Here is a 27749-nt window from a genome sequence, read left to right as displayed (position 1 = left end):
CTATCCAATAGTGTGGTCTGCTTAAGATTTTCAAACTTTTAAAGTTTGAGCTTCATAAAGCATAAAGAACATGAAATTAAGATAGACAAGATCAAAAGGGGAGAAACTAAGAAAGAGATGCAAATGGTTGAAATGTTTTACTATGAAATGATCTAGTGAAGGAATGCAAATGGACGTAGAATGGTTTGTTATGAAATGATCCATCGTTGGCCTATAGGTGAGATTATGGATTCTAATGCATTTAGGACGTCCATTGAGCCATTTTTGGATTGGGACATATCTCTAGTCACTTCAAGTTTCTAACTTCATTATTGTATTAGTAGTTTATTTGTCACTTGAATTAAATTTGTTAACTATGAAAACATATATTGCAAATAATATTGATTTGTTGATGCATTAACAATAATGTTTCAAATATAATTAAAAGCACAAAACAATTAAAAGAATAGAAAAAGGCCCAATAACTTTAAAGTCCATCAAAAAAAAATTATATTAAAATAGAAAACTAAACCCACTTATTCACAAATCCTAGCTTCTTGTTATTTATTTATTAATTATTATTATTTTTTCTCAACCTGATGCACTAAGAGTCAACACCGCTTCCATTGTATCACTATTGTTTTATGTGTCAACCACTATTGGTGTAGTGTAAAATTCCTTCGCAACCCACTAAATTCACTTTTGAAATCACTTATTCACATACAAGAACTTGTAGATTCATCACCAACCAAGCCTCGTCTAACCTTTAAAACAACATTACTCCTTAGATCTCCCACATAACTTATTCATCACCAACTCCCACCATTACCATTGATGCAAAATTACTTTCGGACCAAAAAGGCAACATTCCTCTTTTCCACTAAGGGTCCGTTTGGAAGCTGGAAAATGACTTTTGGAAAATGAGTCATTTTCCAGAAGTCATTTTCCTTTCTTGTGTTTGGCTGAACAATGGAAAACTGTCTTTTGGTGTTTGGTTCATTTTTCAGAAAATGATGGAAAACTGTCTTTTGGTGTTTGGTTCATTTTCCAGAAAATGAACAGAATGGAATTGTTATTCGATAAATATATTATTATTGTTTTTTTTTTTTTGTATAATATAACAATTTTTATTTCAAATTCCATGCTACATAATTTTTGTTGTATGTAATTCGAATGTCTTTGCTCTCAATCTATCTTTCTAGTATTAAAACTATTGTCATAATATGGCAATTTCAAACCACAATTACATGTTAGAAACAACATAAAGGAATCAACAAAAGCAAGTATTGAAAATTAAAATCCACAAAGTCTTAGGATCCAATATAATCAAGTATTAAAGATCCAACATAACCAACCAACTACAAAGCATACATAAAAATAAGTCTTAAATATTACAATCCAAGTCTTAACATCCATGTTAACCAACAAAAAAAAGGCATAGAAAATTTAATCCGAAGAAGAAATAAATTTCTCAATCCATTCCCTCTTCAAGCTTGCATTCTTCGCGTTGAAAATCCTCGCCTGAACCTCATTTTTCATCAAGTATTCAAATGCCTTACATAGGTCATCCTCATGAAAGCCATCACCTATGCTCATCACATCCGCAAACGACTTATGTTCATCAATGCCAGTATTCAAAGATTTAATTGCTGTGGCAATGCTACCAAGTTGTTCAGCAATTTCATCGACCTTCAAGTCAAGTGACTTTCGCTTACGACCGGATCTTTGAGACGACGCAGTTGATGCAGATGTTCTTCCCCTACTTTCTTCATCATTTCCTTCAGGCAGGGTTTCATCATTGTTATCCGGCAACATCTCATCATGAGGGCCATCTAAAGTAACATCTGCAAAAGATTTTGCAAAACGTCCTATGGCACAATCTCTGCCAGCGACAATGGACATCTCATCGTAGTAGTCAATCTTCCTGTTCAAAAATGTTTCATACTTGGGAGTTGCCTATAAATAAATAATAAACATGAGATATTTTCTAATAAAAAGACATTAGATTTATGCAATAGTGAAATTATGATAATAAAATATTACCATGATAAGCTCAATATACGGGGCTTCATCACATGTAATCATTTTCAAGTTATCATCCCATCCAAGACCACTCATCCCCTTCAGCTTGCATATCATCATCCATGTGTTCTTCACTGTTTTCAAGTGATTCTCAACATGTTTGACTTCACATGCAACATTAAATTGTTCAGATATGGTAGATGCAACACGATTGAATGAAGATGTTCTAAAATTGTTAGTTGGATTATTGGGATTCCTAGCCTCTTCAGCTAATATCTTTAAAAATACGCCCTCCATTGGCTTTGTCCACCGAAATTGTCTAGAAGTGGCAATTCTCTTTCCCTTATTCATGTTTCTATAATAACATAAAAACAATAACAACCAACGTCAACCAATGAAACATAATATCCATTAACAAAGCATATATACTCATGTCCATATAATAATATCCAATAACAAAGCATAATCAAGTACACAACCATAAGAAATGTTCAACAACGTAACTAATAATATCCAATAACAAAGCATACTCAAATATATGAAACTAGACACTAGTTCCAAATAAGAAATTCATTCCACATTTGTTCTGCGATCTCATCTCTCTTTGCATTCCATTGTCTAACTTCTTGTCTTTCTTCTGTTTGCGTATGAGATAAGGGCAACAAGTTATTGTCATCAACATCAACTGTTGCTTGATTAAGCTCATCATTAGGATCAACTCCCATAATATGGTTATGAATTATACAACAAGCTAAAACTATATCCACTTGTGTCTGGTAATCCCAAAAAGGTTCAGCATCTAACACACGGAACCGTTTCTTCAAAATTCCAAACACTCTCTCAATAGATGTATGTAAGGACGAATGACGAAGATTGAAAAGTTCTTTCTTATTCTCAGGATGATGAGCACTAAACTCTTTCAAATGGTATCTAACACCACGGTATGGAGTAAGTATTCCATTCCGTATGCCATATCCAGCATCACCAAGATAATATTTCCCTACAAGTTTACATAATTTGATTACTTATATGCAATAACAAACAATACAATGTAAAAAGTGATTACATAATTTTATTTTATACCTTCTGGAATTTTAAATTTATTTGGACGTGTGAGTGCATCGTTCAAGACTCGAGAATCATGTGCACTACCTTCCCACCCAGCTAGCACATAACAAAATCGCAAATCAAAAGTGACGGCAGCAAATACATTTTGTGTCCACCCTTACGTCCGCGAAAACTTCCTTGCATATTAATTGGCACGGATGCACGAATATGGGTTCCATCTATTGCTCCTAAACAATCTTTGAAATAGGGATAAAATCGCGGATTGCTAATGATTTCATGAGGAGTTACTTCACCGTCCGGTAATACTATGAGGTTCGTATACAAAGATAAAATGGCTCTCAAAACACTTCTAAAGTAACGGTGAATTGTCTCAATTGACCTATAATACCTTGACCCAATTACTCGAAAGCGTACATTGTGACCTATTATATGTAAAAATATTAAAACTTGTTCCTTAATACTTACGGCTCTAGTTGTGCGTAATAAGTTCTTAGTAGCAAGAAGGTCACACAATTTATAAAAGGAAATAGGTTGCATTCTAATAACGCTAATGCATTTGTTATCACCCTCACACAAGATACTATTTATGTAACTCTCTCGCTCAGCATCTCTATTGACAATGTCATGTTCTATTTGATTTCTATTCCTAAGTTGTTGTAATAGAAGAACTCCCATTGCTAGTATAGCACTTGCTGCACCCATAACAGTTGCACGCATATGATTTCTATCCATCTATACACAAAAAAAAAAATGATAACAAATAACCACAATTAAAACTAACACATAGATAACCACACAATAATTAGTGATCAAAATCAATAAACCAAATAAGCAGCAACCAAAGTGTATTATAAGCAGCAACCAATATACAAGTTCTTCAAGATCATGTATAATCAAATCTAACATTGCATATATAATATATAATATGATTTCTATAGCATATATCCAGAGGCACTGGGTTTTAAATTGTAGGCTGAATTCTATAGAATATATAATATGATTTCAAAAGCTAACATTGCATAACAGGTCATCAAAATATTATAAAACCAGAGCCATCAAAATATTAAACTCAGTACCCAGAACTTTAGAAATAAATCGACACTCACCCTCTTGAAATTATTTTGGTAGAGCTACTGGTAAAATCGCCACTAGTTTTTTTTTTTTGTTTTCTTCACTGGTTTCCCTGGCCGGAAACCAGTGGTTTCCGGCGGGGAAACCAGTGCCTCTGGTTTCCGCATCGGAAACCAGAGAACTGGTTTCCGATGCGGAAACCAGCTCACTGGTTTCCCCGCCGGAAACCATTGGTTTCCGGCCGGGGAAACCAGTGAAGAAAACAAAAAAAACCCAGATCTATACAGTTCATAGAAAGAAAAAAAAATTCAAACTAGAAAGATATGAAATATACCTCAGTAGCTTTTGTAGTGTTGTTGAAGCTTTTGTGATTATGGATTGTTGGAGGAGGGAGTGTTGGTGAGTTGTATTGCTAATGTTGAAGGAGGAGGCAGAGCTGTTGAAGACTAGAGAAGAAGAAGAAGTCGCGTTGTGGATGGAAGGAAAATGACTTCCCCAAAAAAAAGGGGAAGTCATTTTCCATAAAATTGCTTCCTTTTCCATTGACTTTTACCTCATTTTCCTTTGACCAGTCATTTTCCAATGTAGCCAAACACCAAAAACCCGGAAAATGACTTCCAGAAGTCATTTTCCGGGTTTCCAAACACACCCTAAGAGAAAAAAAAAAAGATAAGAAAGAATTGATGCTCTCTCCAAAGCCCTCATGAGTTGGCTACGGTTAGAATAAAATTCATTCAAAACTTCCTAAAATAATGACTTTTGAAACCCTTTAACCACAAACAAAAATCTCGTAGATCTATTGGAAGCAAAGCTTTATCCATCCGTTAAAACACCATTACTACTTAGATCTCTCACCTAACACTCGTCTGTCACCAACTCCCACCATTACCATTGCCACAAAACTACTTCCGGGCAAAAAATACAACACTCCAGATCTCCACTAGGAGGGAGAAAAAAAAAAGATAAGAAAGAGTTGTCACCTTCCCCAAAATCCTCCTGGTAGGAGTGGTAGTAGAGGACACACAAATAGAAGCTAAGATTATCATTTTTGAATACTGCTGACTCTATTACAATGCGGTATCTGTTCATAACTACTTTCTCGACCAAGTGAAGCACAAAGAGCCAATATCGCCTTCACTGAGACTCGATCGCACAACTTCCCACTTAAGGGAGTAATTTGCAGCCAAGATTATTATTATCCATCGTTGATAAAGTCTTGTAAACTTTCAAAATACCATTACTCTTTAGATCTTCTACCTAATACTTCTCCATCACCAACTCCCACCATTACCATCCCCACAAAATTACTTTCAGACCAAAAAACAATATTTCATTTGTCAACTATTTCTTTCTAGAAGGACAAACAACGAAAGATTTGAAGGATACATTTGTTTCACTTAATATAAATATCTTTATAAATAAATTATTTAGGATTTTCTATGCCAAATTACCATTGGTACTCATAATAGAGTAAACTCATACATTTAATTAGTATTTTATTATGTTAGGGGAATTGAAGTATTGTGGATATTGTGATGCATGGGCGTCCAGTTGGCAATGACCGACCATTATATATCCCAATCAATATTGTATGACCATGGTTCATACAAGCCGTGGATCATATCTAGTTTCAGTTGATTTAATTGGTTTAGAACTTTAGGTAATCTCTGAATTTTAGTAATTATATTTTTCAATCAATTTTTAGTAAAGTTCTAAACCAATTAAATCGGTTGAAATCGAAAAAAATAACAAAAGAAAAATATGATGAGATAAAAATGCCCTTACTAAAAATATAAAAATTCATAAGGACTAAAAGTGTCCAAAAAAATAGTCTGTGATGTAAAATGACAAAAACAATATTTTGAGACTAAATTTGAAATTGCCACTAAAGACAATGGACCTCTAATGGAATTAACACTACCAAAAAGAGTAAATCGCACTTAAGGGGTATGGTTCTTTTTTCCCCAGGTGACTAAGAATCTATCAAATTTATTTAATTACGTATTTTATCTTTTTTTGACACGATGTTAAAACTTAAAAGTATCTTATCAATATAAGAAATTTGTCTCCCTCACCATTACACACTATTTATCGAAAAAATTTGCATAAATATATTCTTGATTAGTTTTCTATGTCAACTATAATCCTAAATATTGATGCATGTTTCTTCCTTTTGAATTTTAATTACTATATTCAAATAGAGTTTTCTTGACTTGTTTGTAGTCTTATTCCTCATTCCTACAAGAATAGCATGGATATATTAGATTTAAAAAAAAAAAAAAAAAAAAACTCGTAAGAAAATTTAAATTAATGAAGGGTGTTGCTATTTGCACCACCCTTTGGCCAAAAAAAGGGTATAAAGTACATTGGAATTGTGAAAAGGTAAATTTTTTTTAATAATTACATAGGTGGTGTAAATAGCTAAATAGGTGGTCAAATTACTATTTGCACCACCTAGTCAAACTTCATTTATTAGGTGTAAGTAATAATTTTTTAATTCAAAATTTAATTAATTAAAGCATTAATTTTTTTTTCCCGGTCATCTCTAACCTCCCATTTCTACGAGAAACCCATATCCTTTTAACTCCCTCATGAGATTCCTCGTAAGCTATCAACACTGGACATTCTACCCCATCATGCTCTTAATCGTGAGAATCAACATGTTTATTCAATCCTGGAAAACGGTTTTATTCAAGAAAAAAAATTCGTGAATCACGCACAGGAAATCCTAGTGTTAATAATTTTCTGGATTTTGTACCCGTTTCTTCTCTCCAGTTTACCCAACCATTCGGAGAGAAATGAGAATAATGTTTGTTGTTCTTAGTTTAATGATGACGGGGTTCAGCAAATCCAGTTCAGTTTGAATCATCTCGCCTCCAGCTTCTTTGCCGAGCCGTTGACCGGAAAAGATTGGGTGGAGAAGCATATCGACAGGGCACTCGACATCGATTGCTCTCCGTGGATGGATTGGTTCCACGGTGAATTGCAGTTCCAGATTGAACACCACATGTTCCCGACAATGCCGAGGTGCCAATTAAGAAAAGTGCTGTCGTTCGTTGAACAGCTTTGCGAGAAACACGGATTGGCGTATAACCATGAATCCTTCTGGGCGGCCAACGTTTTGATGTTCAAGTCGATCCGAGATGCGGCGTTGATGGCCAGGGATTTGTCGCTGGAGAAAGCGCCCAAGAATTTGGTCTGGGAAGCATTAAAAAGCTCGCCGAAGAAGGCCAAGTTTCTTTGTTTCTTTTTTTTTTTTTTTTAAAAAAAAATTAATAGATTAATTATTAAATAAAAATAAAAATAAATAATAAAGATTAATGCTTGACTACATTTAATGAGGTGGTGCAAATAACACTTTTCTTTTGCACCTCCTATAAAGCTATTATACCTATTAAATAGGTGGTGCAAATAGCAAATAGGGTGGTGTAAATAGAATTTCCCTACACTAAAACTTCATAAGAATAGTGTTTCTTTATTTTGAACACTTTTAATCACCAAAACTCATAAAAGATTTTCATAAATTTTTATGTCATTTCCTAATTAATTAAAAATTTAGAAACACTTTTCGAATTTGAAAAACTAGATTTGAACATATTTTATCTTATTTTGAATTTTGTTGAGATGGTGACTGCTTTTCAACTCCCTTGCATTTTCTGTCTTCATTGTCTCTTCGATTAAGACAAATTTGGTAGGCATGAACAATGACACATACTGTCATACCAACTTTCAATGACACTAGGAAACTACTCTTTTTGCACAAATATTTCTTCTCGAACACTTTTGTTTTAAATAGATTTCAACTTTCTAATGCGTCTTCTGTCTTCATCGTCTCTCCGATTAAAAGAAAATTTGGTAGCCATAAACAATGACATATAATACTTTTATACCAACTTCCAATAATGTTTGGAAACTACTTTTTTCTTTTTGCACAAATATTTCCCCTCAAACACTTTTGTCTCAAATAGATTTCGACTTTCTTATGTGTTTAATAAACACATTTTTATGCCATAGAGAAACAAATTGGAGTTAAGAGGCTCTTTGGTGTTGGATGATCTGGAGTTTTCGTTCTAGATCCTGGGGTTCCCCCTTCCCTTGTTTCCAAATAAATAAATAAATAAACACATTTTTGGTATATAAAAATGTTGATGACCACCACACAAACTATTAGTTTGAGCTTCTGATAAAGCATAAAGAACATGAAATTAAGGTAGACAATATCAAAATGGGAGAAACTAAGAAATGAATACAAATGGAAGAAGAATGGTTTACTATGAAATGATTCATTGTTGGCCTACATGTTAGCTTATGTATTCAATTGCATTTAGAGCCTGATCATGCCATTTTATAATCGAGATATATCTGTCACGGCAAGCCTTTATATTTGTTAGCCATGAAAGCATACATTGCAGATGATAGATTTGGCAACTATAAAATGATGCATTACTAATAAAGTTTGAAATAGAATTAAAAGCACAACACAATTAAATGGATAGAAAAGGCCCAACAACTTTTAAATCCAACAAAAACACCAAAATACAAAATAAAATTCTACTAGAACAGAAAACTAGGCCAACTTCTTCACAAACACTAGCTTCTCCCTTAGAGTCTGCAACACCTTTGCTTGGCTGCCTCGGTAACTTCAATGGACTTCTAAAATTTGTAGTCATCACCATTATTTCATATGTCAACCACTATTGGTGTAAAACTCCACCACAACCCCCTAAATTTACTTTTCAGTCCTTCTAACCACATACAAGAACTTGTAATTCATCGCCAACAAATTGTTATCCAACCTTCAAAACACCATTACTCCTTAGATCTCTCATCTAATACTTATCCATCACCAACTCCAACCATTACCATTGCCACAAAACTACTTTCGGACCACAAAAGCAACATTCCTCTTCTCCACTAGGAGAAAAAAAGATAAGAAATGGTTGATGCCCTCCCCAAAACCCTCTTGGTAACCAATGGCACAAAGATAAGAAAGAAATTCCAAAAAAGAAAAAAAAGGTCTTTAGAGAGTGAGGAGAAAACTAACTTAGTCTCTAAAGTTTATAGTCATCACCGTTGTTTCTTCATGTGTCATCCACTTTTGCTATAAAACAAAAACTCCTCCACAACTCCCAAAATTCACTTTTGAAACCCTTTAACAACATACAAAAACTGGTAGATCCATCACCAAGGGCTTGTCCAACCTTAAAAACACCATTACTCCTCACGTCTCCCACCTAATACTCATCCATCACAAACTCCCACCTATCATTATTATCATTTCCACAAAACAAATTTCAGACCAAAAAGGCAACATTCTATTTCTCCACTAGGAGAAAAAAAAAAACGATAAGAAATAGGTTCCGCCCTCACCAAAACCCTCATGTGTCAGCCATGGTTAGTTTAAAACTCTTCCACGACTCCCTAAAATCACTTTTGAAACACCTTAACTACATAAAGAAACTTATAGATCCATCGGCAACAAAACCATTTCCAACCTTCAAAAAATGCCATTACTCCTTAGATTTCCCACCTAACACTCAACCATCATCAATTCCAACCATTACAATTGCAACACAACTACTTCCGGACAAAAAGGCAACATTCCCCTATTTCACTAGGAGGGGAAAAAAAACTCTCCAAACCCCTCTTTATAGCAAAGGATACATTGAGAGGGGAGAGATGGCGCTCTCTCCCCTCCCATGTACCCACCCACCCCTCTCTCTCCCTCTCTCTCTCTCTCTATATATATATATATATATATATATATATATATATATATATATATATATATATACTAGTTTTTTACGCGCATTGCGTGATTGGGATAATGCCCAATTTTTTTTTTAAATAAGTACTTTAAAGTATATCAATGCAAGATTATATTGGAATTGTACTGTTCATGCATAGATAATTGAATGTTGAATTTGCGTATTTAAATAGGTAATTCTAAGTTTACAAATGCAAGATAATATAATCAAGATTGATTATAATTGTCAATAAAATAATTGTATAGGTATGGTTGAAACCAAATACGGGACATAAGGGGAGCAAATAAAAATTAGGGCATAAAATATTAAATATATACTAATATTGAAGAGCAAACTGCTGATTGCCAAACAAGGACATTGCGAGTTAGTTTCCCACTTCAATTTGTTGTGTGATTTGAATACACTTTTGTCAATAAATCCCCCAAGTAGTTAATATGATTGACTTAATTATATATTTTTTATTTTTTTATTTTTTTAAAAACAATTATTATTAGTATTATTATTATTAGGAAAAATTGCGAGTTTGGTCCCTGAGTTATAATGCTAGTGACGACTCAGTCCCTGAGTTATGACCATATCCATTTTTAGTCCTTCAGTTATGAGCGAAGTAGCGCATTTGGCCCCTGACCGTTAAAACTGACGGAAAAATTTAAAAATATTTAAAATTTTAGGGGTAAGTAGGAAATTCACATTTTATTCACTTTCTTGTATTGAAACCGCTTTTGCAACATTATTTTCAACTTCCTAGCATTCTATTTCAAGGTTCTTCAATTCCAAAAGCAATTCAATAATCTTCGTATAACTTGTTAGTAACCTGAGTCTCGTATAAGGAACTGTGACTCAGTACAAACAAGAGAATACTTGATCATTATCTTCAAGCATGTAAAACACACCATCCTAAAAGTTTTTGATTTTCCTTACTAAACATAATGGTAATCAAACCATAACTTTTGAAATACAAGAAGATATCAAAATTCTCAAGTTATTTTTATGACAAATTCACCAAGGGAGTAACTTGAAATTTTTAGTATGTAAAATTCTTTCGTAAGCTCTGCGGTAACTTAATCAAGAATCGTATATCCTGACAATATATGAAAATTATATTATATATATACCCATCACCTCCTATGTCTTCTTAAAAACCAGAGTAATGAATGAGAAACTTAAGATTCAGTTATGAAAATTCTAAGAACTTTTGTAACTTCTAAAAACGATTATTGACTGTTGTATATGAAAAAAATTTTACATACTAAAAATCTCAAGTTTTTCCGTTGGTGAATTCCCCATAAAAGCAAAATGAGAAATTTGACATCATTTTGAAGTTAATATCATTGGCTTTATTAATTATATTTTAGGGACAATGTAGCGAATATAATCAATTGATGAATTTGAATGTAAAGAATTTTTATATTGGAGAAAAATAAATACAATATAACTAATGAAATTATTTCTGTTATTTTTTTTTGAAAAATTATTTCTGTTATTTAATTTATAGATAATGAATAATTTTTTTTGAATAAAGACATTGTAGACACATAATTATAAATTAAAGAATGCATATGTATTATTTTTTGTTGTAGCTACTAAATTATTACGGAGTATTTATAATTTAATAAGAGTAAAATAGAGTACTAATTATGTCAACTTTGATTGGGATGAGGTTCGAACCTAAGACCTTTCTTATTGAAATCAATGAGTAAGTTAAAGGTAAACTAACAGAAATTAACGGAAAAGTTAACGGAAAATCATATTCATTAAGGATAAATTAGGAAATCTTAGGAAAAATTAAAATATGATCAATCTGAGCCATTCATTTGATTAAAAAATTTAACCGCCATTTTTTCTACCCATTATAGGCCTAACTCTCTTGGGCTCTTATTATTATAGTATATATATATATATATATATATATATATATATATATATATATATATATATATATATATATATATATATATATATATATATATATATATATATATATATATGGGGACAAATAATGAAAGATTGAAAGGATACATTTGTTTGGTTGAATATAAACATATTTATAGATTAATTATTCCCTCCCCCCTCCCCCCCCCCCACCCTCACCCTCACCCTCACCCTCACCACCTTCTACTTTCTATCTCTCTCTATAAGGAAAAAATACAAGAAAACATTGAGTAATGATACATTTGTTTGACTTAATATAAACATATTTATATATTAAATATATTACTTATTTAGGATTTTAATTCCAAATTAGCATTAGTACTGATAATATCGAGTACAACCATATATCTTTTTTTTTTTTAGTACTATTAACTCTGTTACTGTTGGAAAAAATATTATAAATGACATTTTAAGTTGCTATTTTGTGGTAAAATTATTAGTTAGGTCCACTTTCGATTTGGGTCGGATCAAAGTGGATTCGGGTTCTTCGTAGTGAGACAAAGATATTGATATATTGTACGCTAAAAAAGTATAATGGGTGAATGACATATTGATTATCAAAGTAGACCCATTTGAGTTGGAAAAATGAAAAGGAAAAGGTTTAAAGTAGTCTTTGTCCCACATTGGTTTGGAAAGTGGGTTTGCACCACTATTTATACAAAAGCCTATCTAAAGCTTATTAAATTGTATAGCATAGAGGCTTTCTTTTGTTCGCATCTCTTAAGAGAATCATAGTCATGCCGCTCGACCACAAGAAAATAGTGTTTCCTTGTTTTGATCACTAAAACTCATTCAGTTTTAATTTTTTTTTAAAGAGTTAAAATACAAAATTTGAAAAACTAAATTAGGACAAATGTTATCTTATTTTTCATTTTTGTTGAGATTGTGACTATTTTTCAATTCCCTTGTGTCTTCCGTCTTCATCGTCTCTTCAATTATGACAAATTAGATAGGCATGAACAATGACACATAACCGCCATACCAACTTCCAATGACGACATTATCAAACTACTTTTTTCTTTTCTTTTTTGGCACAAATATTTCCTCTCAAAAACTTTTGTAATTGAGTGAAACATAATCATACATCACAAATAATAGCTTTTAGCGATTGATGTATGATTAAGTTTCACTCAATCACAAAAGTTTCATCCCTATTGGCGTCATTACTTGAGCCTAGTCTAAACTCCTATCATCCTCAGACTAGTCTAAACTAATTATCCCGCTTCCCTCCCCCTCTCCCTCGCTCTCACTCTCTCTTTCTCTCTTGAAGGACAAAGAACAAAAGATTGGAAGGATACATTTGTTTGGCGTTATATAAATATATTTATAGATTAATTATTTAGGATTTTCTATGTCAAATTAGCATTGGTACATAGAATATTAAGTACACTCATATATCTAATTGTATTGAATATTGTTAATAGTACCTTGTCTAGCAAAAAAAAAAAAAAAAAAAACTCTTTTGTATATATGATCGTATTGATACTTATGATACACTGGAACTTCAGAAGAATAATGTTTCCTTATTTTGAACACTTTTATGCTCTGTTTGGCAGATGTTATTTTAAGCTACTAATAAGCTATAAGCTCTGTTTGGTAATGTTTCCAAAATAAATGATGTGGAACAAGAATTGAGAAAATAATAGAACAATAATTACATGCACGAAGTCTAAGAGACATGGAATTTGGTGGCTACATTTAATGGAAAATTTGAATTAGCTTTAAATATTATTAGATTTCCAATTCTCATTATGTTTATTTTATAGTTCCAATGCATGTTTGTAATATTTGCAACGAGTTAATTCCAACAATGGTTCTCCGACTATGTTGATTTTCCATAATTGGTCCCCGACTTTTAATTTGGACAATTTAGACACTTGACTTTCGAAATATTTCCAATGTTGGTCCTTCCGTCAGTTGAAGGTTAAGTGGATGTTAGTTTGAGGGGTGAAATAGTAATTACACTTGCTTAGAATATAATTCATTGTCTTTCTCCCTTTCGAAGGCCATGCTTCGAGTTGTCAAATATCGCCTTGGTAAACAACCTTAATGCAGATCTTAAATCCCCCGATGCAGCCAAACCTGCGAGGAACGACTGAAAAGATTGCACCAAAGTAACATTTCAGAAACAAAAATCAGAAAAAAAAAAAACGTAATTGTAATTGGTGGAATCAAACAAATCATCGTACCTGAACAAACTCAGGCAACATGAGTGAAAGGTCACCGATCATACCACATTGAACATAAGCATCAGCAACTCCAAATAAACCACTGCACACACATACTCCAGAAAAGTTGAAAATCATGGAGTGAAAAATGCAGAGTCAATATTTTACTTCAGGAAGCATGCACCAAAATGAATCTACAATTTTCATAAAGCACCCCACACACCCAGAATAACAAAAATAGCAAAATGTCCCGCAGTGGAAATCAAAGGATATATAATAACAACAAATTAACCCACAATACATAGTCCGTCTATAACAGTTCATTGAAACATCTCATTTCTTTCACGAAGCACAAAATCGATGCCGGGAAACGCCGTCTTGAAGCACCAAATCAGAAGTTGCTAAATCCAGCTGCCCTATTCCTCCCCGCCTCCACCACGTCGTGGCTGGAAAACGTCGTCTCGTCCCTGACCGCCGTGATCGGGGAGTACAACTCGGACGGGATCGACATCGACTACGAGCACTTCAAATTGACGCCCGAGGAGTTCGCGGAATGCATCGGAAAACTCGTCACACAGCTGAATGAGAGCGGCGTGATTTACTTCGCGTCGATCGCGCCCTTTGAGGACGGCGGCGAAGTGGCCGGAAATTACCGAGCGCTGTGGAGGAAATACGGCGGCGTGATTGACTACGTGAACTTCCAATTCTATGGGTACGAGAAGCTGATGAGCGTAGCGGAATTTGTGGACAGATTTGGTGCCGCCATTTTTGCCTGGTTTTCCAGTGCCCATTTTCCGGTAGAGAATTAATACAAAGAAAGGGAGGCAGACGGTGAAGGGCTGAAATGACTACTTTATCCCTCAAACTAACACCCACTTAACCTTCAACTGACGGAAGGACTAACATTGAAAAGATTTTGAAAGTCAAGTGTCTAAATTGTCCAAATTAAAAGTCGATGATCAATTATGGAAAATCAACATAGTCGGAGGACCATTGCTGGAATTAACTCTTTAAAAAAATTAACATTTTGAAATAAAACTATTAGCATAATCATGATCTAGCATCTCATAATGAAGTAGCAATATTGTTGCAAATCTAATAATAATAATAATAATAATAATAATAATAATAATAATAATAATAATAATAATAATAATAATAATAATAATAATAATAACAATAATAATAATAATAATAATAACAATAATAACAATAATAACAATAACAATAATAACAATAATAACAATAATAATAAGAATAACAATAATAGGAATAACAATAATAACAATAATAACAATAATAACAATAATAACAATAATAATAATAGTAATAATAATAATAATAATACTAATAATAGTAATAATAGTAATAATAGTAATAATAATAATAATAATAATAATAATAATAATAATAATAATAATAATAATAATAATAATAATAATAATAATAATAATATTTGCGGTGAAAGTTGCGGACAAAAGAGAAGAGAAAAAGATTTTAATTGAAAAGGGTAAATTATGTTATTTCTTTAAAATAATAAGGATAAAGATGGAAAATAAGTTATGAAGCTAGGAGCTTATTTTGAAACGCTATCTAAGGTAGCGTTCCAAAATAAGCTCTTATTTTAAGTTAGGAGCTTATTTTGTGGACATTACCAAACAGAGCTTATAGCTTATTAGTAGTTTAAAATAAGCTATAAGCTCTGCCAAACAGAGCCATTGCACTTTCACTTTATGTAGACACTTGTATAGTTGTATTGGGATCCACATGAAAAAAAAAAACAAAAAAAAACTTATCAGAATTCATCGTATCAGGGAGGAGTATAATACATGTAATAAAACTCTATTAATAAAATTAGTATATCTACCGTGCAGCGATGCACAGATAATGACATATATTTAATACTTATATTATTTATAAAATTTATATAGTGAATAAATAAATAAATAAATAAATAAAGAGTTAATTACCGAAATGGTCATTGACTATAGCGAAATCATCAATTTGGTCCTTGATAATTTTTTTTGACCAATTAAGTGCATTTTCAAAAAAAATTTGTAAGTGCTAAAAATAAGACCAAAACATTATAACATACCATTCAGGCCTAGCCTGACCCAACAAATTCAAGCCCAATACCCGGGCCCAACCCAGATATGCTACCCAACCCGTTTCTTAGAAACAAAAGGGTTGCCCTACCCTTCATTTGCAGCCCTAAGCCGACCCTTCACCTCCCTCGCCGCTCTCTCGCTTTGTTCGAACATGATTGAACATCGCAATGGTGTAATCCATGCTTTCCGACATATGTGTTTTGTTGTATAAGGCTAAAAATCTGTTTATTTATGTCCTTATCCTTGTCCGCCTCCGATTCGGTCTGTAAACCATAGTTTCGCTCTTAGCTATTTTTGTTTCTAATCACTCCATACAAATCTGTTTATCGGAGTTTCATGTTCAGTAATTTCATATCTGAACATAAATTTCCTACTTTCTACCCTAAAGTCGCTACTTTCTATCTCCTGTAAGAAACCCTTGATGGTTTCTGATGTTCGATTCTTCGGCTATATATGTTCATTTGGAGATGTTGGTCAGCACGCCTAATTCCAAAAAACCCTAAAAGCTAACTACATCTGCTCTATTTTTTAATTTTTTTCCGTTTACGCAATTTTTTTGTGATTTCGTTCCTTTTTGATTTTTTGATTAAGATATAAACTGCTACGGTGCACTCTAACAACTACTAATTTCTGCATTTTACTGTTTTTCAGGCTCAGAAGATGGAGGGTAAACGTCAAAAGGTAGTTCAAGTAATCTAACTACTAGTAATATAAAAAGCTATCGTTAAGTAAGACTTATAATTGTACCTTCGTTGTCAATTAGCTGCTTCCTCTTCGTGCCTATGATTTGTAACATAAGTAACTATCTTATTAAGTACAAATAACATAATTAATTAGACTATTGTACAACCTAAATTTGTAAGTGCATTTTCAAAAAAAAATTGTAAGTGCTAAAAATAAGGCTAACATTATAACATACCATTCAGGTCTAGCCTGACCCAACAAATTCAAGCCCAATACCCGGGCCCAACCCAAATATGCTACCCAACCCGTTTCTTAGAAACAAAAGGGTTGCCCTACCCTTCATTTGCAGCTCTAAGCCGACCCTTCACCTCCCTCGCCGCTCTCTCGCTTTGTTTGAACATGATCGGACATCGCAATGGTGTAATCCATGCTTTCCGACATATGCTTTGTTTTATAAGGCTAAAAATATGTTTATTTATGTCCTTATCCTTGTCCGCCTCCGATTCGGTCTGTAAACCATAGTTTCGCTCTTAGCTATTTTTGTTTCTAATCACTCCATACAAATCTGTTTATCGGAGTTTCATGTTCAGTAATTTCATATCTGAACATAAATCTCCTACTTTCTACCCTAAAGTCGCTACTTTCTATCTCCAGTAAGAAACCCTAGATGGTTTCTGATGTTCGATTCTTCGGCTATATATGTTCATTTGGAGATGTTGGTCAGCACGCCTAATTCCAAAAAACCCTAAAAGCTAACTACATCTGCTCTATTTTTTAATTTTTTTCCGTTTACGCAATTTTTTTTGTGATTTCGTTCCTTTTTTATTTTTTGATTAAGATATAAACTGCTACGGTGCACTCTAACAACTACTAATTTATGCATTTTACTGTTTTTCAGGCTCAGAAGATGGAGGGTAAACATCAAAAGGTAGTTCAAGTAATCTAACTACTGGTAATATAAAAAGCTATCGTTAAGTAAGACTTATAATTGTACCTTTGTTTTCAATTAGCTGCTTCCTCTTTTAGATGTTTTAATTTTCCTCATATCGTTTAGAGTTAATAAACGATTTGGTCCATCAATTATTAGCGAACTGTTAATGTAGTCCCTTAATCGCTTGTTCATCGATTTGGTCCCCAGAAACAATTATTTTTAGTCGATTTAGTCCCTCAGGTCGTCTTTCGTCGACGGTCGGAGGGACTAAATCAACTAAAAATAATTGTTTTCAGGGACCAAATCGACGGCCGTAGGGACTAAATCGACTAAAAATAATTGTTTTCGGGGACCAAATCTATGAATAGGCAATTAAGGGACTACATTGACAGTTCGCTAATAATTGAGGGACCAAATCGTTGATTAACTCTATCGTTTATGTTGTTAGTAATTTTTGGCTGGAAAGCATGGATTTGAGAAGCTTTATGAAGTCTGAGTGAATGTTTTGTAGTTTACTTATTTGATGTTGAGTAATTATAGTTGTCAAAAGGCTTTTCACTAAAAAATTAACGGGATGACGTAAATTTTATCATGAAATTGCTATCAATGTGTGCTACTTAATTTCTTCTTTAAATGCATGTGTTCCCAATTTTGTCTTAATTTATATTATTATCAGTTTACTAACTTGTTTGTTCCCAGTATGTGGAAAATGATGAATCAGAATTCGGATGCCCAATTTTTTTATTTTTTTATTTTTATTTTTTGAGTTTTTTTATTTCTGTTTCTACGTGTTAAAGGTTTATATTTAGCTGGGTAAGTCTTATGATTCTGTAGTATATTTTCTAAAATTAGTCAAATAGCTTTTCACTAAAAAATTAATAGGACGAGTGTTAATTTTTTCTTGAAATTGCTATCAAAGTGTGCTACATAATTTCTTCATTAAATACACGTGTTCCCAATTTGGTCTAAATTGAGATTATTATCAGATTACTAACTTGTTTGTTTCCGGTATGTGGCAAATGATGAATCACAATTCTGATGCACATTTTTTTTTTTCCAGTTTTGTGATTTCTGTTTCTACGTGTTAAAGGTTTATACTTAGATGTGCAAGTCTTATGATTCTGTAGTATATTTTGTAAAATTAGTCATTTTTTTTTTGTTCAAGAGTAATGTAATAATCAAACCTCCTTTCTTAATGGTTTTTTAAATTTTCTTAATATACTGCTGATTAACAGCTGTCACATACCCTTAACTTATAAATTTTATTGATTTAAAGTTCACAGTGTGCATTATTTCGCAAGTTTTATGAATTGAACTTATTATTTTAACTACTTCTTACCATCAATGTAGTCATCTTTAACTCTGAATTCTGTTTTTTCCAACCAAAGTGAATGGCATTTTGAACTGATAGTGGCTATAACAAAACCATAAAATCTATAACATTTTGAATGCCATTTTAATTTTCTTTAACAAATACAGAATGATTTAAGTCCAAAGTTGATGCCTTTTTCAAATTTGTTACTATTATTCTAAGTCCAATCTATTACTATTATTCTAAGTCCAATCTAATACAACATTTGACTACAATTTTTCCAACCAATCAGTACAAAGTCATTTATTAAAGTTTGTTTTAACAAATTCTAAACTTAACTTTTTTTTTTTTTTTGAAGTTATTTATTCATAACTTGCTGTGTACTATGATAAGAAATACCAAGTTATTATTATTTATTTATTTATTTTTTACATTACTCTTTATCTGATTCCTGGTTCTATTGATATGTTCTACCATGTTTAGTGTTTTTAATTGATGCTTAACACAATTGCATATGTTTTAAAATCTTATAGTTTGCTTTATTGGATTTGTATTTGTGTGCTAAAATAAGAGTTACATCTAGCTTGATTTGATTTTAATTTGTTTGCTCAAATAAGACTTACATCTTAGCTTTATTTGATTTTTATTTGTTTGCTCAGAAGGCAAAATTTGTTTTTTAATCGAGATTTGTTTTGGAAAGATTGTTTTAACAAATTTATAAGTTAACTATTTTCTGTAATCAAGGTATATATTCAACAATTGATGGGTATTTTGATATATATTTTATAAGTTATAAAGTTAAAATACACTTTCTAAGTTCTAAACAAATCCATAATTTACAGATTGATGGTTCACTACAATTTGATAGTACATTGCTGCTTATCTCATCCTGGGAATGTGAAGGATGACATATTGCTACCCAGGTGTCTTCATTTCTTGCACCTACTTTACTAATGTGTATTCAATATTTTTGATGCTCCATGCCTGTTTTTTGTGCTTGACATAGGAATAGTTAATTGTAAGTCCTGAAACCAATTTTAAATAAATATTCAAAGATGGACTAATATCAACACACAAATCAAAACATAGAGAATAATATAAACACGTGTATAAGAACTAAAAAGTAACCAATATAAATTTAGAGTAATACAAGTTTTAATGTGAAATATGAGTTTTAAATTGCACTTTAGCCAATAGCAAAATAGAAAGCATGAGTAGAATTGATAGCACTGTAATAGTGCTACCAATTAAATAAATCCAAAATTCATGGAAAACAACATTACAGTTCTAAAACTTTGTCCCCAAACACACAAACTTCAAATTTTATCTTGTTTCAAAGTGTCATTCTTGGACTTTTTATGTTTGTTAGATGAAGAGAACTGGTCCAGAATGCATATGTTATGAAGAGAACTGGTCCAGAATGCATCTTTTGACAGTGTTTGAATTTTCAGTCTCATTTAGCTTAGGATTCTGTTGAGTCTGTATCACTGGACTATTGACTTCATCACCTTTAGACCCTTTTTGGAAAAATAAGATAGTGAATACATTTTAAGTGTTTCAAAATAGAATGTAAATTAACAAACAGAAATATAAAATTATATTTACAATTTGTGAACTCTATATTTACAATTATAGAACTCTATGTTCACAATTTCATAACTCTATATTCACAATTATAGAACTAAATATTCACTCGCTGAGTTGTTTTCAATAATTAAAAAAAAAAAAAATCATTGGCTGCGGAAACGGTGCCACTAACAGCACTGTTATTTTTACACGTGCAAACTGCGTCATTTTGGGCCTGGGTCTAGGTCCATGGCATAACTATTGTTAGGAAACACGAAGAGATCAAAAGGAGGAAATTAATTATTGTTGGAAAGATGTTCGAACCACAAATTATTCGGTGGACAAGTGGACTTGAGTCCAAATGTTCACAATTTATCTTTTAACATAAAGTGGACTGAGGTCTACAGCATAATTTGCGTCTTATTTCTCCCCTGATCTTTGACTATTATTATGGATAACACAATGAAATATTATTCTATCTTTACAAAAATTTATTTTAAGGGGATGAAACTATACAAGGTAAATATATTTCAGTAATAATGTAATCTGTTTATTTACAAAAGTAATAATTTACTATTATATTGAATGATGTTTATCATTGACTATAGTAATTTATTCACATGTACACGAGAAGTTATTACAGAAACATACATTTAAGAGTTAACATTAAAACTCTCATTAAAGATACTTTTTCTATTCTGAAAATCACATAATTAATGATATTTGAGTAATTTTGGACCGATAGTATATAATCTGCAACTAACATATAAAATCAATGTAATCCCCGAATTATGTTCAGATTATTTGTGTTTGCACCAAAAATTAATGTACTTTATTTTTATTTTTTTCATGTAAAAAAATACTCGTATACCGTTATATATACATATAGGAGCAGGATCAATTGAGAATTACCTCTCCGTTGCGAACTACCTATTATTAATCTTGTAATACTTGATTGTGCATCATGTAGACATGCATTTATAACATGATAGCAAAACGAGCTCACGAGTTAATTCTTATCAATACTCTCTTGGTCGAGTCCGCCCTACAGGGTTTTCCTAAAGTGATTTGCCTTTTCCGTGCAGTTTGTGTGCTATTACATAAGAGATGATTTTCTCTGAGCAAATCTTGAGTACAACTAATTAAATCAAAGCTATTTAATTTATTCTTTGTACATGCTACGCTCCTAAACACTCACATTCGCACATATACTTCATGAAATATAACATAAATTAAGGTGAAGTAAATTAAATCAAAGCCATTTAATTTATTTAACAATCAATATGGTACAAGAGGTGACATGAAAGTTTAATCGTTTAACCCTCTAAGTACCTAAATATAAAAACTATCTTTAATTTAAATTTAATTTCTTTTGTAGTACTCAAAAGAAATTAAGCATTAAATGGCTCTAGAAGCAATAGCATATAACTCATCATGTTGATGGGTCAAAGTTACGGGAGAAGTCCAACCAATCATTCGGGTTCACTATCAAAGAACCCCAACCAACATTTGTGTATCCATCGGTGGTGCGGCTGCCCACGGAGGCATTCAATGGAATGGAGTTAGATGAACTAGCTCCATCATTATTGTTCAAAAAGAAATTCTGACCATAATCCCTAGTTGTAGGCTGGAAAGCGTATTGGCTTGAGTTATATGGTGGCTCAATAATTCTCAGTGGGTTTACCATATTGAGATACCCATTTTCGACGCGATAAGGTGTCACCGTCGGAGGAAGCGCCAAAGGACCAAAAGTTACTGGAGCTACATTTGCTCGTGGACAAGATGGTTGGAGTTGAGGCGGAGATGGTTGAACCCACTTATTCTCGTACCTGTTGGTAGATTTCCTTCCCTTGTGGGGCTTGCCGCCAATGGGGATGTCACGTTGAATGCCACCATGAGTCCAGTAGCGCTTGCATGTCCGACAGTAATACCTTGGTTGATTCATGCTGTAGTTGTTAAAATAACAAAATTTGGTGTCGTTGGAATGACAACGAGGACATTCTCTTGGTGGAAGAGGAGAGCCAAGGGAGTCCATTGTCCTCAACCTCCTAACCGGCGGCAGTGGCGGATGATAATCACCAACTCCGTTACCTTGTTCTATCACTCTCAAGCTAATTTAATTTGCAATTGGAATATAATGAATTGCAAAACTTTACATAATTGGAGCCATTTTATACCGAAAAAAACTTTGCAATAAATGATAAACACATTGTAATCTATGCAAAATTGAGAAAATATGCGTAATAAAATTAAATGTTATCTATCTTCGTAACAACTAACATTTTTTTTAATGTATATTACAAATATATAATTTCAATTTCCTCAATTCGAATTTAATATAGTAATTACTTTTCATTTCTTTGTAATTTCAAACTCCCTCTTAATGTGTGTAGTGTTCAGCCCATTAGGTTTGTATTTTGTTTGGGCCTTGTTTTTTGCATTGAGTTCGTTTCATTTGTATGCTAGACCATTTGACTGTGCCTCTTTTGGTCCAAGACTTTTCTTATTCAGTCCTTACTTCCACATCAACCAAGTTTAATCAAGTGACCTTCAAATGCTAGTCTGGCGTCTAACCCGCAAAGTCTAGTCATCCACAACCTCGGTTGCATGCCACTAGCCCCATACCGTAATTTGCATATCGTTTCTCTCTCCCTCCCAAACCAATTCACATTCAACCCATTCCCAAAACAATATTTATTAGCCCAACCTCCCACTACTCAATCATTATTGCATGGAACATGATCCACACAATCATGTGGATCATAAATAAAAAGTACATTTTCAATATACTAATGGTACGTTATTTATATACGTAAAATACATTATTTGAGAGTACATTATTTTATATATACTATCAAATAATGTATATTTAGTATATTAAAAATATATCATATATTCATGAGAAATTATTACAGAAACATGCATTTAAGAGTTAACATTAAAACTCTCACTAAAGATATTTTTTCTATTATGAAAATCACATAATTAATGATATTTGAGTAATTTTGGACCGATAGTATATAATCTGCAACTAACTTATAAATTCTCACTCTCATGGCCAAGCCCACCCGACAGGGTCTTTTTAGAGTGATTTGTCTCTTCCGTGCAGTTAGTGTGCAATTACATAGAGTTTACCCTAAGCAAATCTTAGGTACAATTAATTAAATCAAAACTATTTAATTTATTCCTTCGTTGACTACTAAGGTAGCATGTGTTGGGCGTCGGCCGAGTTCAGCCCCTGCTCGATTCGAGACGTGGCGCTGTGGCTTACCATAGAGAGAGTGGTTAAATGGTTAATGTCCACCTACCTATCACCAATTGGTTTTAAGTAGGATATAGCAACCCGGTACCATAAAACTCTGTGGTTAAGCGTGCTTGACTTCCGGCAATCCCGGGATGGGATAAGCATAGTGCAGCGCCGAGACCCATTAAAAAAGTTACTGACTCTATTACAATGTAGTATCAGTTTATAACTACTTTCTCAACATACTGAAACACGAAGAGCTAATAACGCATCCACTGAGGCTCGAACTCACAACCTCCTATATGAGCCATCTGAGCACAAGGTGCTTGGCGACTTAAAAGTACTTAACTATAAAGATAATAGAAACTAACTTTAACATAACGGAAAACTATAGATTAAAGTTTACTATTATGAAGTTGATTACCGCTAATACCCAGACTAGAAATTATCTTTTATTTTTCTTTTAAGATAATATATTAATGAAAAATAAAATTACTTACTAGTTTAAGAAATTAGAATACATTTATAATGATATGTATTGACAATAATTTAAGATGAAGGAGATAAAAGATAACAAGCATATGTGGTTGTATAAACTATAAAATATCTATATTCACATGCCACTCACATTCAGGGACAGAGCCGGAATTTCTAGTGATGGGGCGAAGAAGCAAAGGTATGTTAACTTCAATAGGAGGTTTTGTACTTGACACTTCGTGACTACTTTGACTAGATGAATCCCCAAAAGTTGATTTTCTTTTGAAAAATTTTTCCATAGCTGAATCAATAAAATAAGATTTAGAGAAACTAGGGCAAAAATAAAATTAAGAAAAGTCTAATTGTTATCATCTTCATAACAACTTGCAATTTCCTTCGATGTATATTACGAATATAATTTCAATTTCCTGAATCCAAATTTAATATAGTAAATTAGTAATTAATGTTCATTTTTTTGTAATTTCAAACTCTCCATTAATGTGTGTAGTGTTCAGCCCATTAGCTTTGTATTCTGTTTGGGCCTTGTTTTGTGCATTTCATTTGTGTGCTAGACCATTTGGCTCTACTGGTTCCGTCGCCGCCAAGAAACCCGACACCCAAGAGTGAATTGAAGATCGACAATTATCCTTAGTTTTAGTGCGCTTCTCGTGCGATAGATGCATGGTTTAATTTGCTACCCCATACATGAGTAGTGTATTTCTGCAAAGATTATTGAGCTATCCAGAAATAGAGAATAAAAAAAAAATGTAAAAAAAAAAGTATTTCGGACTTGGATAGACTGACTTTCAATAATAGAGAGTCGGACTCCCCAAAGTGGGTTTTCCTCCTTTTATATCCACAACCCATGCACAACATTTCAGTATCCAATTATTCCAGACATACTATTCGCGTTTATGATTCGACAATTTGATGTAGATTTTAGGAATTGGATAAAAATATGTAATGTACCGTTCTATCACCATTTTAAAAGTAGGTTTATTATTCCGTGCATTTAATAAAGAGAGAGAAACGATAATTTGCATACCATTTCTCTCTCCGTCCCCAACCAATTCACATTCAACCCATTCCCAAAACAATATTTATTAGCCCAACACTCCACTACTCAATCATTATTGCATGAACATGATCCACACAATCGTGTGGATCATAAATAAAAAGAACATTTTTAATATACTAACAATACATTTTTATATATGTAAAATACGTTATTTGAGAATACATTATTTTAGTGTTAAAAGTACATTATATATATATATATATATATATATATATATATATATATATATATATACTATCAAATTATGTACATTTAGTACACATATAATATACATTTAGTATATTAAAAATGTACCATATATTCATGGTACATGAGAAATTATTACATAAACATGCATTTAAAAGTTAACATTAAAACTCTCATTAAAGATATTTTTTTTATTCTGAAAATCACATAATTTATGATATTTGAGTAATTTTGGACCCATAGTATATCATCTGCAACTAACTTATAAAATCATATGTAATCCCCAAATTATGTTCATAGTATTTGTGCTTTAACTTAATGTTAAAATTAATGTATTTTAATTCTTTTCATGTAAAAAATATTCGTATGCCGTTATATATACATATAGGGGCAAGATCAATTGAGAATCACCTTTCCGGTGCGAACTACCAAAATGGGTGGTCAAGTGTGTAGAGCATTATTCTTGTACAAGAAGGTCACGAGTTCAATTCTTACAAACACTCTCTTGATCAAGCCTACCTTACAGGGTCTTCCTAGAGTGATTTGTCTCTCCCGTGCAGTTTGTGTGCTATTACATAAGAGAGGGTTTACCGTGAGCAAATCTTGGATACAATTAATTAAATCAAAGCTATTTAATTTATTCCTTCGTTGACTACTAAGGTAGCACCCAAGCTGACATTAAAATTGACTTAAAAAACTACTCGATTATAAAGAGAATAGAAAGTAACTTTAACATAACGGAGGAACTGTAGATTAAAATTTACAATTATGAAGTTGAATAGAACTACAAATTATCTTTTATTTTTCTTTAAAAATAATATAATACTGCAAAATAAAATTACTTACTAGTTTAAGAAATTAGAATATATACATGCATTTAAGATGAAGAAGATAAAAGATAACAAGCATATGTGGTTGACATGCTACGCACCTAAACACTCACACTCGCACTCGCACATATGCTTCATAAAATATAATGTAACATAAATTAAGGTGAAGTAAATTAAAACAAAGCCATTTAATTTATTTAACAATCAATATGGTACAAGAGGTGACATGAAAGGTTACTCGATTAACCCTCTAAGTACCTAAATAAAAAACTACCTTTAATTTAAATTTAATTTAATTTATTTTGTAGTACTCAAAATAAATTAAGCATTAAATGGCTCTACAAGCACTAACATATAACTCTTCATGTTCATGGGTCAAAGCCATGGAAGAACTCCAACCAATCATTCGGGTTCGCTATCAATGAACCCCAACCATCATTTGTGTATCCACCGGTGTTGCGACTGTACACGAAGGCATTCAATCGAATAGAGTTAGATGAACTAGCTCCATCATTGTTGTTCAAAAAGAAATTCTGGGTCCTTGAACAATAATATCCTTGAACAATAATCCCTAGTTGTAGGCTGGAAAGAATTTTGGCTTGAGTTATATGGGGGCTCAATAGTTCTCAGTGGGTTTACCATATTGAGAGACCCATTTTCGACACGATAAGGTGTCACCGTCGAAGGAAGCGCCAAAGGACCGAAAGTTACTGGAGCTACATTTGCTCGTGGACAAGATGGTTGGAGTTGAGGCGGCGTTGGTTGAACCCTCCTATTCTCGTACATGTTGATAAATTTCCTTCCCTTGTGGGGCTTGCCGCCAATGGTGATGTCACGTTGAATGCCACCATGAGTCCAGTGGCGCTTGCATGTCCGACAGTAATACCTTGGTTGAATCATGTTGTAGTTTTTAAAATAACAGAATTTGGTGTCGTTGGAATGAAAACGAGGACACTGTCTTGGTGGAGGAGGAGAGCCAAGGTACTCCATCGTTCTCAACCTCCTAACCACCGGCAATGACGGATGATAATCACCAACGCCGTTGCCTTGTTCCATCACTCTCAAGCTAATTTAATTGCAATTGGAATATAATAAATTGAAAACTTTACATAAATAGAGACATTTTATACCGAAAAAAAAACTCAGCAATAAATGGTAAACACATTGTAATATACCCAAAATTGAGAAAATATGCGTAATAAAAATTAAATGTTATCTATCGTCGTAACAACTAACATTTTTCTTTAATGTATATTACGAATATAATTTCAATTTCCTCAATTCAAATTTAATATAGTAATTAATTTTCATTTCTTTGTATTTCA

General features: G+C 32.5%; 1 protein-coding gene and 1 long non-coding RNA gene across 2 annotated transcripts; one reads left to right on the top strand and one right to left on the bottom strand.

Moving 5' to 3' along the window:
* The first annotated feature begins 2113 nt into the window (after positions 1-2113).
* On the top strand, positions 2114-24639 carry LOC109169204. The gene is made up of 3 exons (XR_002052197.1): positions 2114-2125; positions 2550-2555; positions 24548-24639. It is a non-coding gene; the product is annotated as an uncharacterized LOC109169204 (long non-coding RNA).
* Positions 24640-26934: 2295 nt separating this feature from the next.
* Positions 26935-27480, bottom strand: LOC109169189 (dof zinc finger protein DOF4.5-like). Its single transcript, XM_019318051.1, has one exon. The coding sequence runs from the start codon at positions 27478-27480 to the stop codon at positions 26935-26937; it is 546 nt and encodes a 181-aa protein (XP_019173596.1).
* Between the last annotated feature and the right edge of the window lie 269 nt (positions 27481-27749).

This window comes from Ipomoea nil, unplaced genomic scaffold (assembly GCF_001879475.1).
Source record: "Ipomoea nil cultivar Tokyo-kokei standard unplaced genomic scaffold, Asagao_1.1 scaffold3256, whole genome shotgun sequence".
NCBI lineage: Eukaryota > Viridiplantae > Streptophyta > Magnoliopsida > Solanales > Convolvulaceae > Ipomoea > Ipomoea nil.
The sequence above is the reverse complement of the archived record's forward strand: the minus strand, read 5'-3'. Positions and strand labels throughout refer to the sequence as shown.

What these genes read in the sequence shown, in the direction of transcription:
- LOC109169189 (XM_019318051.1), bottom strand. Translation starts at nt 27,480, where the DNA reads ATGGAACAAGGCAACGGCGTTGGTGATTATCATCCGTCATTGCCGGTG.